This window comes from Phoenix dactylifera, chromosome 2 (assembly GCF_051530095.1).
Source record: "Phoenix dactylifera cultivar Ajwa chromosome 2, Ajwa_hap1_PhDact_Kaust_v1.1, whole genome shotgun sequence".
NCBI classification, from domain to species: Eukaryota; Viridiplantae; Streptophyta; class Magnoliopsida; order Arecales; family Arecaceae; genus Phoenix; species Phoenix dactylifera.
This window is the reverse complement of record NC_143191.1, coordinates 8,210,446-8,226,841: the sequence shown is the minus strand read 5'-3', so window position 1 is coordinate 8,226,841 and position 16,396 is coordinate 8,210,446. Positions and strand designations below refer to the sequence as shown.

At 39.6% G+C, this 16,396-nt stretch overlaps 1 protein-coding gene across 1 annotated transcript; it reads left to right on the top strand.

Annotated features, from left to right (window-relative positions):
• The first annotated feature begins 6,187 nt into the window (after window positions 1-6,187).
• LOC103721006 (uncharacterized) lies at window positions 6,188-12,429 on the top strand. The gene is made up of 4 exons (XM_008811018.5): window positions 6,188-6,502; window positions 7,431-7,687; window positions 10,262-10,713; window positions 11,645-12,429. Exons 1-4 carry the CDS (start codon window positions 6,366-6,368, stop codon window positions 11,936-11,938), a joined length of 1,140 nt encoding a protein of 379 aa, XP_008809240.2. The 5' UTR covers window positions 6,188-6,365; the 3' UTR covers window positions 11,939-12,429.
• Window positions 12,430-16,396: the final 3,967 nt, after the last annotated feature.

The following is a 16,396-nucleotide window of genomic DNA, read 5'->3' as shown; positions in this document are numbered from 1 at the left end:
ATCCGTAGGGGCCCGAGTAGTCATGGTGGTGACCATCCCTTACTTCGTGACATCTAGATGTTGGCGAGGGAGGGAGTGATATTACAGGCTAGGCATGTGTATCGGGAGGCTAATGGGGCGGCCGACTGGGTCGCATCGTATGTAGCATGCCACTCGGGTGGTACCCTTTGGGTTGGGGAGAGAGATATGCCCAGCGCTTTTCGGGACATTTTGTATTCTGACTCTATAGGGTGTATTCGTACCCGCTATGTATGAATCGCCCGCTTTAGCAAAAAAAAAAAAAAAAAAAAAAAGCAGCCCAGAAGCCCGTCCTCGATCCGGGCTCAAATGGTCATGAACGGACCGGAGAAGGCCCAAACCTGGGCTTTGGAGGCCTGGTGGAGGCATCGCGACCTGCTACCCCTTTGGGTACCCCGCCTGCGCCGGAGGAGGAGACCCCCCAGCCGAGAAGCTCATCCCCGGATCCGAGCTACCGTCGCCCCCCGCCCGGGACGTCCGATCGTGATTCCACCCCGTTGGTCGGGTCATAGTTCGGTTGATTCGGCGCGACCTGGGAGCCAGAACCCACCCCCCCCCGGTCGTCGACTGGCCCGTTCCTCCCGTATTGGACCGCTCGGTGCTCCGCCCTCTTCTCCGGCGACTGCGTCTAGGCCGCAGGCCCCCCTTCCACCCGCTGGTGATGCCGTGATTGCTGAGGGGTGTGGGCTTCCGAAGGCCCCAACCTACCCAACTCGGTCGGACTCAGGCGCAACTCCGGTTTCGCCGGCCACCGCCTCAAGGGTGGAGGTTGGAGGTGAGAAGACACTATCCCACTCTTGCTCCCGCCGCGGGGGTGGGGTGGGGGGCGTGCGTTGGAGTTAGGCGATGCTAATGGATGATTGCACTCAGTACGTTATAGTGGAAATATTAAAATTGGACGTTTTTCTTGGTTTTTATCTAGTGTCTACGCTAGCACATAAGCGTTGAGTGCTCCAGGACGTCCCTGTATGATTGATCGAGGCATTATGATCTTGGTGGTCGGTGATTTTAACTACATTTAGGGACCTTAGGAGAAGAGAGAGAATATACCTTTCTCTCACAAAGTTGGAACCGGAGAATTTTATGACTTCATCATAGGGAATGGTTTGATTGACCTCGGCTTCTCTAGACCTAGGTTCACCTGGTGCAACAACCGATTGAAAAGTGCTAGGGTCTGGAAACGGATTGACAGAGCTTTGCTATGGCTGACTGGGTTCAGCGGTTCCTTGGGCATCAGGTGCGCCATTTTCCTCGAATTGCCTCTGACCACCACCCTATGCTTATTTGCACCGAGTCTATTGTTTCTTATCGCAACTCTCTTCTAGTTCGAGAAGTTCTGGATCTCCTACCCCAAGTCTAGGAATATTGTGAAGGGTGTTTGGAGGATTTCGGTGCGTGGTGAAGCTATGTACCAAGTGACATGTAGATTGGAGTTGCTCAAGAGAAGGCTCCGTCAATGGAATTGGGTAGATATGGACAACATCTTCAGGAGCTAGAGGAGGTTGAGGCACCCATATCTGACCTTTAGTTGAGGAAGGACCAAGATGGTGGGCTCTCACTAGCTGAGGTGAGTGAGCATTGGAGGATATTATCCACCCATCACTCCTTCAATAGTAGGAGGTGTTGTGGTGGCAGAAGTCAAGGGTTCGGTAAATCAGGGAGGAAGATAAGAATACCGAATTCTTCCACCAATCCATGAGGACAACGAGGAGGGCAGCATGTGCAAGATTCTCTCCTTTTTTAGGTCTAGGTGGATGGATAGGTTGGAAGGGATGGGTCTTTCTCTTGCCCCCCTCCCGATATGGTGGTCTATGGTTTGGAGAATGGTGCCATGATTATGGATGTGTTGATGGAGGAGGTTTGGAAGGCACTTTGGTTGATGGTAGAGGATAGAATGCCTAGGCCAAGCGGTTTTCCGCCCCCATTCTTTATGAGATACCGTCCCATTATTCGTCATGAGGTAGTGGAGGCTATCCAATAGTTTTTTGCCACTAGAAGTATGCTGGATTCATGAAAGTACCTTTATCCCTTTGATCCCGAAGAGGCTGAATGCTTCGACACCTAGTCACTTTAGGCCGATCAGCTTGTGCACGACCCTATATAAGGCAGTAGCCAAGATCATGGTAGCTAGGATGAAGCCCATGCAACCTTATTAGTCTGGAGCAAGGGGCTTTTGTGTAAGGGGGAGGGGGGGTAGCATTTCTGACAATATACTCTTTGCCTAGGATTTTATGCATAACTTGAAGAGAGCCTCGGTCCACCAAAGTCCCATGCCATCAAGCTAGACATGTAGAGAGCTTACAATCGGATGCATTGGGACTTCCTCTAGCTTTTTTTGAAGTGCTTTGGGGTCCATGGCAAGTGGATCGGCTGGATCCTTGGTTGTATCTGCTCTCCATCCTTTGCCATCTTGGTCAATGACACCCTGACAGACTTCCTCCACTCCTCTATGGGTTTGCCCTCTCTCCCTCTATTTATTAATCATTTGTGCTGACACTTTGTCCCGAGCGATCTATGCTGCAACCCCGTATCAAGCCTTTGAGGCCTACTCTCTCAATCCAGGGGCCAGCTGGTATTGCAATTGCTTTTTGCATATGATTGTCTCTTGCTGAGTTGGGATTCGGTGCGGATGGCCTTACTTTTCACGAGGATCCTAGAGGGATATTGCTTGGTATCGGGCCAGAATGTGAAGCTTTACAAGTTTACCATCTTGTTTAGCCCAAAAGTAAAGCCTCGGATCAAGTGTGCTATCAGAGAGTGTCTGGGGATCACAAAGCATATCTGATCTTAGAGCTACCTTGGTGTGCCTATATCTGGGCGGAGGCTCAAGCATGAAACTAGTGCATGTTCTAACCAGTGCATTAAAAATAAATAGTTTGAAAGATTGCTTTCCACCGGACTTAAATGAGTAAGTGCCTTATTATGTTTTGCTAATTTTATGAAAGGAAAGTATAAATCGACATTAATTTTATGCTAATGAATTGTTCAAAGACAAAAGTTTAATAGAGTTATTCTAGATAAAAGGATTTCATGCTCAGTTGTGTGCATCATTCACTAAACAACTGTTGGTTATTTGATCTCTAAATAAAGTTGGAGCTCTTAACTACAGCTAGTTAATTCTCTAAACAAATGCATGAAAGTAAAGAAGAAGAGTTTTTAATTTATATCAAATGTAATCATGACTAATATTGCTATCTAAACTGGGATTAGTGCTTCCATTTAGCAATAAATGGAGAAAAAAAATGACTAAGCCTGCATCTCACACTCATAACCTCTACTTTCAAATCCACACACCTAATCTACATTAAGAACTTACATTTTCAGAGCTGGACAATGAGCCACATTCCCACAAACATAATCACTTTCGAGATAAGACTGGAAGTATCCACAGCTATCTAAGATCTAATTTGGAGGAGATTTTTTCAAAATAAAAGAAGAGAGAGAGAGAGAGAGAGAGAGAGAGAGAGAGAGAGAGAGAGAGAGAGAGAGAGATGGACATTTAGGCTTCCCAAAATGCATACTTCACATCCCTCTTCCATCCTATTTCTTCTCTTGAGTGATGCGCTGAATGGAAGATAAAACAAACAGGTAAAAAATTATAAGTTGATATAACTTTTCTTATGTACTTAGAATATGGTCTTTTGTGCCCAAGAGAGAAGGAGCAAGATGTTACTAGTGGCCAATTTGTGATATTGCATCACTCTGTCATTTTCTTTTTTCTGGATGGAACTCTACTTGAATATTAAATGGAGCGGTTTACATTATTGTATTGCTGTCATTGTTTCTATCATATCAGTTTTAGAATGAATAACTATATAAATATTTTAATAATTCCTTCCTCACATTTATCATTTTTCCAAATTTTTAGTTATCTAATATTTTATATCTCTGCCAAAGTTTCATAATTTTTATGAATCCAAATGTTTATCTCCACACAAGTTTCTCCCAAATGCCAATTTAATGACTTGAACCAAGTCCATATGCTCAAGATTACTATGGTCCATTTTTGATGCACTCTTTCTTGAAAATTGTTGGATATTATTTTTGGCTCTAAAAGATGATGTTGATTCATACTTTGACCAAAATGCGATAAATCATTTTGACAAAAAAGTAATATTTTAGAGCTAGATAAAAATATATACAAACTTTTTTCAGAATGATGGTTGAGTTTATGTAATACTAGATCAAATCCCTCTTAACCCCCTTAAAATTAGTGCATGTTCATTTGCAATCAATTAGCAACTAAACAAGGGTTTGAAAGTGCTGAGAATAAGGGAGGTGTTTGTGAATCTTTATGTTGATCCAGAAATTTCAATGTAAAAGTGCAAATAATCCACAAACATGTCTTGCATATGAAGTGGATGACAAAAAAAGATTTTTAAAGATCCAATAAAATCTCTCCTCTTAATCAACAACTTTTTATGAACTGTCACCGACCACCACTAAAATCTAAGCAACTAATTGAGGTTCAACAATGAAAACACATGGATCTTATACCAAATTCCATCTTGGTTTGGAATATTTTTGTATGAATCTAAAACATTTTTAATATTGGCCACAACTAGCCAACACAGAGCATTGCTATGAATCAAATTAGTACCTAATATTATTTTCACGTGGGATTAATGTGATTCATGAAGATGGGGCTATTTGTATGAGATTAATATTAGTTCCATATTTAAAAAATAAACACCTCCTCTTGCGTCAGTCCTAAAAAATTTAAGAACTACGAAGATAAAATCATTGCCAAATAGCACCATAACATAAATTGGAACTCTAATCTTAAAAATGTTTTCTTTCCAAGGTCTAGTTTCTACGGCCATTAATATCATTAGAAATAAAGGTTGTAGACTCTTTCCAATCATCCAAAGCAAGTCTTGAATAGCCTTTGATCTATTGCACTTGCTACTATTAGGGAGTTGGGGTCTACTCTAATTCAACATTGAACCAGAGAAATCCAATTTGTTGATCACAGCTATCCATGAATTATACAATGGTCATGATTGAGAAGGTCCAATGTGGTACACGGGGCAGTAGGCTGCATTGCTTGCCGTCTCAATTACAGTTATTGTATATTGCATGAAGAGTGATAATTGCGAGACTAGGTCTCTCTACTGCAATCCCGTTCTGAAAAAGAACTCGGCTTTATCTTACAAGCTTGTAATTAGGTTTTTATAGCCATATCTGATGTAACTTGGAACTGATGTATGCTGACAAGGCGAATCAACCGATAAAAACTTGCTTTCTAGTTATAGGCTGACCATTCAAAGCTTGCTATATGGCCGATTAAAAAGACATGCGGCGAGTGCTCCGTATTTGAAACTCTTCTCATAGCTGATAACAATTTGGTCATAATAGGTAACTGTTTCCTAACAAATGCGATACCTGAGCAAATCCTATGATCGAGAAACATGAGTGAGATTCAAGGGCGAGATCATAGTCTGTTGTTTTATCAACCAGCATATAGCTTATAGGATCCGACCCTTGCCTATAATGTTGTATTTTTGGGGCCCTCCAGATAAATTCTCTTTTGACTTTCTTATCCTATCTTTTTGCTTCTTTTAATCCTCCTTTTGTTTTTGAGAGTTGCGTTTGACTTAGACATTGGAGGATCCCCCACCAGATGCGCTCTGGTGGATGGATTTCTTTTTTTTGTTGTTGTTGTTGTTTTAGATTGAAGTTAGCATCAAAACACCGTATGGAGTCGTGCCTCTATCATTTAATGCTGACTTGTGGATGGTCAACATCGAGATTATCGTTGATTAAGTGTAGCAGCCACCAATGCATCATGGAAGCATGCATCTATGCCATTCGGATGACAGACGAGCCAAGATCTCAAACAACCTCCACCAACTGCATGTAGGTCGGACCGGTTTCTAGTAGCAACACTATCTGTCCGTCCCATGATGACTCATCATAGCCAGAGAAGGAGACACCAAATCAAAATCCCAACCAGATACCAAATTTTAACCACATTAATTCAAATTTAGTCTGATTATGAAAGTTCATCATCTAGACTCGATTATTTTGGGCAAATTCAGAACGGGTTGGCGGGCCCACAACCAGAAAACTGCTATAATCCGGAATAGAAAGCACAGATCACACGTGTCCACCCTTCCAAATTTTTACCCAACGCAGCATGACGTCCAAACAAAGCGGCGTTCTTTTCGCGCTCTCCATGTCCGAACGGTCTTCTGTTCACCAACCACCCCGTTCTCTCTTCCCTCCCGACGAGAGAGGGAGAGAAGGGGGAATAAAGAGAGCGGGGAAGGGCTTCTGGCTCTGGGATCGGGCTCTCCTCGTTCGTCAGGAAACCCGGAAGCCCTAGCGAGGGCATATCTCCATTTATGTTGTCTTCGTCGGCCGCCATGACTGGAGTGGGACGGTACGAGAGGAGGAGGGTGGTCGTGGTGGGCGGAGGCGTCGCGGGTGCTCTTCTCGCCAAGACCATCCAATTCTACGCGGATGTGGTCCTCATCGATCCGTAAGCATCTCTTTCCCTCTTCTTTTCTTTGCTTCTTTTTGGTTTAGGGGAATGGATTGGTGATATTTGATGGCAAAGTTACTTTCTTGTTGCGAATTAGGGCATCATTTTATTGGCGGTTGTTTCAAGAAGCCATTTTGATTCGGTTTTGGGAAATGAGTGGTTAGAAAATCATCGATTATTTGATTTTTTGATTAAATGGCCGGAATTTTTTAAGGAGTTTTCCATGTACCAATATTCTTTGCCAATGGGGAATTAGTCATGTGTTTGCCACCTCTCTACTGAATGGTTTTGCTGGGGAGGGATTCTAATTTTGACTCAGAAAGGTGGTGCTTCCACCTATGTCCTATGCAATAGCACAATAAACTGAGCGGTACAGATTATACCGTACCATATCAATTTGGTACCAGTACAGTACACGGTATGGAGAACATATCAATACTCGGTATGCCGAACCAACCTTCATACTAGATGTACCGATATATTGAGAAGGTGGCACCTATTCGGAGCCTGATACCAAGAAGGCGTACCTTGGCTTCTACCATTATGCTCAAAGAAAGTGAGGAAAAAAAAGTGGGAAAAACATACATTATACTGGTAGTGAGATGAATAATAGTCAATGTTAGTTTTTACAAATAATTGCTCGCAGTTTTTTTCAGCTTCATTAGGCCTTTTCTAATTTGACCTTCAACACTATTATTTTGTTTCTACACACTAGCAATTGAGGCATCTGCTGATCTTCTTTGCATGTGACCGTATTGGAGGTTTTGTGTTCCTCTTCTTTATGTTCCACTCAATTGTCCCCATGGAGAGCAAATCATAATGTATTGTTGTAAGTTAGAAATGTAAAAAATTTCTTGTATATGGCTTTTAATTTCTATCTTACATCGGTGTATTTAATAGTTTTCCTTTGTTCTTCTGTTATTAGAAAGGAATACTTTGAGATCCCCTGGGCAAACTTGAGATCAAAAGTGGAGCCATCAGTTGCAGAGAAAACGATAATCAACCATTTTGATTACTTAGTTAATGGAAAAATAATCACATCCTCTGCAATTAATGTTACTGAAACGGAGGTGGTAACTGCAGAGGGTCGTAAGGTGGTGTATGAACATCTTGTTATAGCTACTGGTCATGCAACTAACACTCCCAGATGCAGGAGAGACAGGCTTGAACAGTTTCAAGAAGGTATGTACTTATGTAAGTTGTTTGCTTTCTTCACATGTATTTTTGAAAATTATCATGCTTCACAGAGACACCTTTGGTCGAAAATTTTATTCACAGCAAAACATTTTTCCACCCTCGTCCCGGTTCTGTCTGCTGGATAGCCTATCCAAACACTATATAGAAGTGCCAGTAATTCCTGAGTTTTGTAACCCCAGAATATCCTTATCAGTTTTGATGAACTTTATCTAATTCAGCTCAGTTCTAGTTTAACTAGATTACCTACTCTCTTACTAAGATAGGATGATGTAACTTTAGCAAAACTATTAATAAACTGAATTTCTCCCTTAAAACATGGACCCTATCGTCATCCTGACTAGTATAAGGAATTTGGGATCTATAGCCTTAGGCCTACCAAAACCCCATAGAAAAGTGATTCAAGAGCACTAGCGCATATTTTTTTTGTCCCTATATGTCACTCAGATCTTATCGACTCTAGGTGTAGATCTAGGACCTCACCCAAAAAGGCTGACCAAAAGATATTGTTTGGGGCCGTTGGCCTTTCGTAAGTACAGAAAACCTCGTTAAGCCACACCAATATGAGACTGTACACAGGTGCCCACGTGTGTCATCACACACTCTCCCTATTTAGACGCTCACACCCTTGCTAGGGAAAGGGTCCAATGAAAAATAGCAGGACTGGCTTAGGGTCAACCCCATAAAGGCCTGTGTTGCAGTATCTTCTAGTGACATGGGTCAGCTATAATACCATCCTCAAAAGTGCTGGCTAGAAAATTAATAATTAAAATCCTTGGCCCTGCTCAGCCAATGCACAGTAATGTGGGAATAAACACAAGGCCATGCAGTTCCTCACACTAGGGCTATTAGGATGTATCCAAGGCATCAACCATATCCTGTATAAAGCTTTATAAGCTTGCATTTTCACCTTATTATACCTCAAATATATCTTCATAGACATTGTAAAAGACCCAAGACTCTTCGGCAATGGACTGCACTTGAAAAATCAAATTCATACTTTTGAGTGTCCGTTAGTCACATTGAAGCATCAAAAGTTTTGGGAATCATGGAACAAAGTGCAACTTGTTTCCTTCCCTTGAATGGTTCCCTACATATTGTTTTACTAGAACTGGATTTCTATTTCAAACTTGAGCTCTATATTTTGCTTGCAACAGACATCAAAGGACCCCAGATTCAATATAGCCAAGAATTTTCTGATTCCAAGCACAAGATCGGTGTTTATGAAATCTGGCCATCTAGTTCCCAGAATGCCTTTAGTCAATTTACAAACTATTTTTAATAGTCCTCAATAATCAGTTCTCTTTGTGGTCAGAATTGACCAGATACTTCATTTATCATCTGATTTACCTACCAGAGATTAGGGCTACTAATCTATCAATTGAGTGGTTCTGATCTACATTTCCTCCCAGTAACGCAGCATCACGTTCATTAATGTGGCATAGTGACATAGCAGTTAGCCAAGCTACATTAAAGAATGTTATACATTGCAACTCTAATCACCTTCTGGCATTGCACTGATGTGGCACCTGATGATCGTGACCCTCAAGAATCACACCTATTCAGTCCTGTTATGCTAGATGGTGAATAAAGTGCCCCCGCATAACATTACTCTGTGTCAAAGGCCCGCCTCTTTACTCAACCATACTTAGGTGATAGGAAATTCCTTTATTCCATGATTATACCCTTGGACTTGATATAAGAAATAAGAATAAGAATACGAAAGATATAAGACAAAGCAGTTCTACAGAAATGTGCCAATATTTGTTCCATGTGAATTTTTATATCCAAATGCCTCTCTACCTCAACAACCCAAACATGAAAATATATAAACCATCCCACAAGTTAACAATGAAAATCAAGACTAATTGCTCTTATATATCTCCTCTCTTTATCTTTTAAAATTGCTGGTTCATGAACCATTAAATGTCTTGATTACACATGCATAAGCACATCTATTTTACCACCATTAAAAATATGGCATGTCATGCCACTTCTTAAAATTCTCTTAATCATAACTGAGCTTGTTCAAATATGACAGAAATATTTTAATACATAGATATTTACTCTCTCTCTCTATTTAATAGTTGGGAAAATGCTAGTTGATTATAATATATTTACTCTCTCTCTCTCTCTCTCTCACGCGCACAGCAAATTTCCCTCTAGAAACTGAGCCATGTCAAATTCTTTGATTAGGATGTACGGTAAACAAATCTATCAGATTTTGAATTGCTTATTTATGTTTGGTCCACCTTACAAATGCATATTATTATACATGTGTGCATTTGCTTATCTTCATTTTTTACATGAACATAATAATGTATATATAAGTCCAGGGAAACCCACATATTATTGAGATTTATCTATGATATATGCTTATCTTGAGCTAAATACCAGTTGTATATCTCCTTTAGGAGAGAAGCTTCTGAACATTATCCTTTAAGCTGGTTGGTACAGAATGGTTCAGAAGATTCAATTGGAATTAGATCAACTTTGTTATGTATAAGCAAATCTGGAATACTCGATACCATGCCCTTCTTATAAGCTAAATCTCAATTTCAGAAAATACGAAGATAAAAAATTCTGGTTCTATTCTAATCATTGGAGGTGGACCAACGGGCGTTGAACTTGCTGCTGAGATTGCAGTTGACTACCCAGAGAAGAAGGTCACTCTAGTTCATAGTGGACCAAGATTGCTGGAGTTTATAGGACAGAGAGCTGCCAACAAGACATTGCATTGGTTAAAATCAAAGAATGTTGAAGTGCTTTTGGACCAGTCAGTTGATATTGACTCTATATCAGAGGCTGATCGAGTGTTTAAAACTTCAACTGGAGAAACCATAACAGCTGATTGCTACTTTTATTGCGTGGACAGACCACTAAGTTCATCATGGCTACAAAATTCTGTGTTAAAAGATTGCCTCGACGAGAATGGAAGATTGATGGTTGATGAGCACTTAAGAGTCAAAGGCCAAAAGAATATTTTTGCCATTGGAGACATAACTGATGTTCCTGTATGTGTGGCTCTCTACCTCTCATTTATGTCAAGCACATTATAGCATTCTTGCATTTTGGCAGTTTACCATTTAATTTTAATTAGAGGACATGTCTATCTGTTCTTCTGACCTGTTGAACATCAGGCTTAACACATTTTGCCATACATAAGTTTTCTTTCAGTAGCAAAACATATGCCTTCAAACAAAATTTCGAAAGAAGTCCCTTTTGAAACTTGGATTAGCTGGATTACCATGTTACTGTTCATCTTTATAAGCTACAGCCATACCTGTCATTACATAAAACTCAAATTTGCATGATTGCACATGATTTGAATGTTCTCACATTTTATCGTTAAATTGTCTGCCCCCGTTAGATGACTGAGCATCTGCACATGCACACAGAAATAGAGAAATAGATATGCACTTTCATATATACATACTATACAAACATGCGTACGTATAAATATACATTTAATGTTTCTCTTTCAAATTGTCTTTCAATCTATTCGGTTGCAAATTTGATAAATATATTAGTTTTAATATTATTTTACTATATGTGTTCCCACCCCTTGTTCTGTCAGGTTGGAATTGAATGTTATCCACTTCTTAACGTAGTTTCTATGATAAAAATTTATGCATGCAGTATTATCAGATAGTTATATATAGTAGGACCAGTCCTTATTTTCTTGGAGTTTTAATTAAATGAACTTTGTTTGCCAAGTTGCACAATCTGTGTCGCAAGGGTGTTTGGCTGCTTTCCTTCATATCTATTTACGTAGAACAAAATGGAGGGAATTTTTTCCGATACCAAAGTTGTAAAAAGGATCTCAAAGGACTTCCTTTGAGAATTAATTTGATGGGAATGAATTACAAAGATCAAGCTTTGAAAAGAATTCTCCACTGTTATCTATGTTCCATCCATATGACATTAATTGGTTTTTGCGGGCAGGAGATTAAACAAGGATTCTTTGCACAGAGACATGCAATGGTGGTTGCAAAGAACTTGAAGTTGTGGATCAATGGGCCTAAAGAGAGTACGCTGGCCAAGTATAAGCCTGCAACAACCATGGCAATGGTTTCACTGGGAAGGAAGGATGCTGTGGCGCAGTTACCATTCATGACAATGATTGGATTCCTACCAGGATTCATCAAATCCAAGGACTTGTTTGTTCACAGGACAAGGCAGCAAATGGGGCTGGACCGTTGTCGTCCTTCATCAATATTGACCCCTTCATCAATATAGAGATGGGGAGCTCTTCACTGATCCATTAAGAACATGAATACATCAATAGATAAATAAAAAGCCCTAGGTACCAGGGCCAACCAACAAGAAAGGAAGAGGGAAGAAGAGGATGGGACAAGAGAATACAAGCTGGAAATGTTGGGTCTCTCTGAAAACTCTTTAAGAAACTTTTCTGAGGTTCCTCCTTCAGAACCAACACACAGAAGAGCATATTATGAACCATAGTTCTCAAGATTTCCTCATATATTCTATCATTATTATTAAAATTCCTGTCCTTTTTCTTTCGAGCCATGGGATCTAAACCAGAGCCAGCATGAGGATGTCCCAGGCCAGTTTTATGAGGGACTGCTCCATTTATATATACTTGGACACTGGTGATTCTGAGCATGAATCAGTAATTATAGATGATTATGTTGGCAAGGGTCTCAGTTATGTATGATACTATAAAACCAGCATTTTATTAGTGGTAATGCTATTGATTTGCTTGCTCCTGGTGTGCTTTTTGGTTTATGTGACACCCTGGTCTGACATCTTGAATGGGGTGTTTATTCTCTTATTCTCATACAGCATATACTATGTTCCTTGGACAGTCTTGTGTAAGTGCACCTAGCATGGCTTGAGGCTCTCACCCTAACTTCCTATCAAAGTTTGGAGAACATGTGGAGAGGCTCAATTTTGTTGTTGCTAGATCCTCGCTGCTCCAACCTAAAAGAAAATGGGCATTTAAGAAAACTGGAGTAGAATTTGTCTGTCTTGTTATTTTGTTGTTCCCAACTTGTAAGTCTATAGTTTGAACATAGTAAAGTGGCTTATGTTAATTTTCCATTGTATTTGCTCCTTTCTTAAATGGAAATTTCTTCAATTTGGTGGACTATGATTCTAAGAGACTTTACATACTGTTGCTCTTCTAGGAGTGAGGAAATGCTTAGGAATGCTATTGGACTACTCTCAGACTTCTAGTTTGCATTAAGCAAGTCAGCCCTAAATGCTGAAACCTCATCTATCTCATCCAATTACACCCCTTATGGTCCATCTCGAAAAAAAGAAAAAAAAAACACCCCCTTTCTATTTGATTTTCCAAATCCTGATACTTTTTATATTCTTCAAGTAGTCAAGGTTGAATGAGTAGTTGATATTTTCTCTGCAGTTAGAACATAGACATCTTTCAAATCCAAGTTACAACATGCTTCATTTTTAAGAGATATAATCCTTTCTGTTTACAAAGAAAGAAAAATAATAAGTATATCCAAAGTAGGATGATGCTTTGCTTCCCCCAAAACCTTCCTGAAATGTTTGTAACTTGAGATTCTTTATAAATCATCGAGGACAAATTCACCATTTCGACTCCAAATTAACAACAAAACTCTGTGTATCTCCCTACAAACCGGGGTCTTACCTCTTTGTGAGAGATTCTTGATAACTTAGCAAGTATCATGAAAATGTAAGGAAAAAAATATTTTATAGCATGTTATATTAATTTTTGTTTTATTTTCTTATTTTTAAGATGGTGCACGCTACTTTTCACTCTCTATTCGATACCCACCTTATCTAACCTAGGCTAAAGACCTATCTCCCGACAAACTAAATCAATGCTCCTAGGCCTAAGTACAAAAGTGGATCAAAGCAAGAGCTAACATTTAAATTGAAATCCGCCCCTTGCCAAAGCAGCAAGAAATAAACCATCACAGCTAAAGTTCAGTGGTGCTAAGTAACATCTATATTGCTAAAGTTTCACACTAAATTTCAGAAAAGTGGAGACCATGGAATCCATGGCGTAATCTGACCAAACCCTGTTCAAGAGTTTGCTTTTAACTGGTAAAGAAGTGAAACATGAAACAAAGTCAGCACAAGTTTAATGACTTTATCTCAAATGGCTAAGGTTGGGATTTTAATCTTAGAGTTTATAGCCAGAGCAAAACTTCCAAGCTCTTGTCTCGTCTTCTGCAAAGTCTTTATAATGCCGGTGGATTTCTATCCACTATGAGCAATAGAATCAAAATAGTTGATAGTTGGAGAAAGTGTAGCATCTCTGTGAGAACCCAAGTATGTATTTACTCCCATATCAATTATTTGCAGAAAAGATCTCCAATACTTATACAGAATTAAGAAGAAAAAAAATTCCGACTAGCCTTTTTGGGTGTGGTTATGGGTTATTTAATAATGTGAGGCTCAGTCTTACCGGACTAGCCCATTGGCTCGGCCCAGTGCCAAAACAATGGCCCAAAGGCCTGTTTAATCTGAAATAAGGCAGTGCCCTGGTAGATCACTGTGGTGGAGGAGGAAGAGTCCTCCTCCACCACAAACTCTATCGGAAGCTAGGATAAGCCAAACCTCTACTTTTATATAAGGCTCTCCCAACTTCCCTTCAAGCACCACCAACGATCGCCAGGCATCATCGCTTCTTTTTCCTCTTTCTTCTTCTTATGTGTTGTCGATTTCTAGTTACTGTGCTAGCCGAAAATCAAGGCCGACGATACCGACCGAGCCAAGGTAATGCTCCGACCCTCTTCCCCATTCCTTGTTCTTCTATCCATGACTTGGAGTAATGGTCAAGGACCGCGAAATCGGCCAAAAGTCGACCATATAAGGATCCCCTGTTTTGCCTCTTTTTTCTTTTCTTCGGCAATGCCCATCATCGGCATTCATTACCAAAGCCATCGTCCGCTTCCCTATGTTGGTCCATAGTCGGAGCTAGACCCCCAGCCACAGCAAGTTGAGATCCGAGTACACCGAGGTAAGAAATCATCTCTGTTGGCCCTACCTTGGGATGATTTCAACTGGCGAGCCGCTGCTGTCGGTTGCTCTCCACTGCTCTCATCGGCACCTGCTGTGCCCTTGCCGAACTATGACCACGATAGCCACCAGTCCACCCTCTTCCTTCATCCTCTATTTTTTTCCAAGAAAGAAGAAAGAAGAAAAAAAGGAGGAGAGAGAATTATCCCTCTCTTTCTCTCTCTTATTTTCTCTCTCTTCTTTTTGTTTCTCTTTCTACTTTCTCACTCTAGAAGATCTTTGGAACCTAACATCGGATCATGTCGACCTGATCTACAAACCCAAGTTGACCCCTATTGAGGACCCTTATCTGCCCTGGTGCCCAGGCTGCCTACCAAACCGATCATCCCGTCCCCGCTGAATATTCTTGAAATCGTCATTGATGAACCATGTTGATTAACCTTGACTCCGATCAAGTTCATAATCTATGATTTATTAATCGAATCGCTCAGACCTGACCTACCCGGAATCGTCGAACGTTATCATCTGGCTAATCATCCCTGTTTCTTATTATTTGAGTAAAATCGTCAAACAGAAATTAATTTCACCTTTAATATTTTTAATGGGGTTAACTGAATTGCCTAGTAAAGTTTGACAATCTAAGATAAGAAAGGTAAGCAAATCATGCTATTTAGTATTTTTCATCTATATATATATATATATATATATATATATATATATATATATGTATGTATGTATGTATGTTCGAAAAAAAAGATATAAGCTTCCTAAAGACTCTCAAATTGCTAAGACCACTCCTAGAAATGGGGGCCAATCGACACCTTGAAGGTAGCATCCAAAAAAAATGGCTTTCTGTCAACGAGTTAAAGTTGGTAACAACTATGAACTATGATATCTTGTCGATTATGAAGATGGCCTTGTCATGGGTTATAGTGACCATGATACAAATATATGTGAGAAATGTTTTGATCTATAATAGGATTAAATGACGTGAAGAATGATTTACAAATTTATTTGCAATACAAATAGAACTATATTTATCAAAGATGGATGATTTGTTCATATATGATTTGCTTTATGACTTATTTTAATATATTATATTATAAAATATTTATTTTTCTTAAATAATGCATTGAAATGGAAAAACTTATGCTTGATCCGCTAAGGTAGTGAAATGTTTACTTACTGAGCTGTGTTGCTCATATATCTCTATTTTTATTTTTCTCTTTCCATCCGAATAGGATCAGTTGGAATAAAGGTTGATCTAAGCTTGGAGTTCGCGCTAGCAAGCTTAGCAATTTTGTAAAAGAATTTTAGTATGTTAAATTGACTGTGAATTTGTAGACAATGATTTTTTGAATATTGAGGATTATGGGTTTGGTATTTATGTTTCGATTTAGATGCTCCGAACCAGTATTAGTTACATATAAAGAATAATAAATTCTATTTATTCTATGGATTTTATAGCTAAATGTAATGTTGGCTTTGTATTATCATGGGTTGTATCCCTCGGTAGCATAGCCATATTGTGCTCCAAATTTAGGGTGTGACAATCTCTCTATAGGTTTCTGTTCTTTTGTTTTTGACATTGTTTTTGGATTCTTTTCATTCGACCTTTATCGGCTTTCTATTTGGAATTAATTTTGTTCCTTTAAATAAAAGTTAGCTTAATCGGTTCATAATGTGTTAGATTGATGCTATAAGAATGGTATCCAAATCCATTTA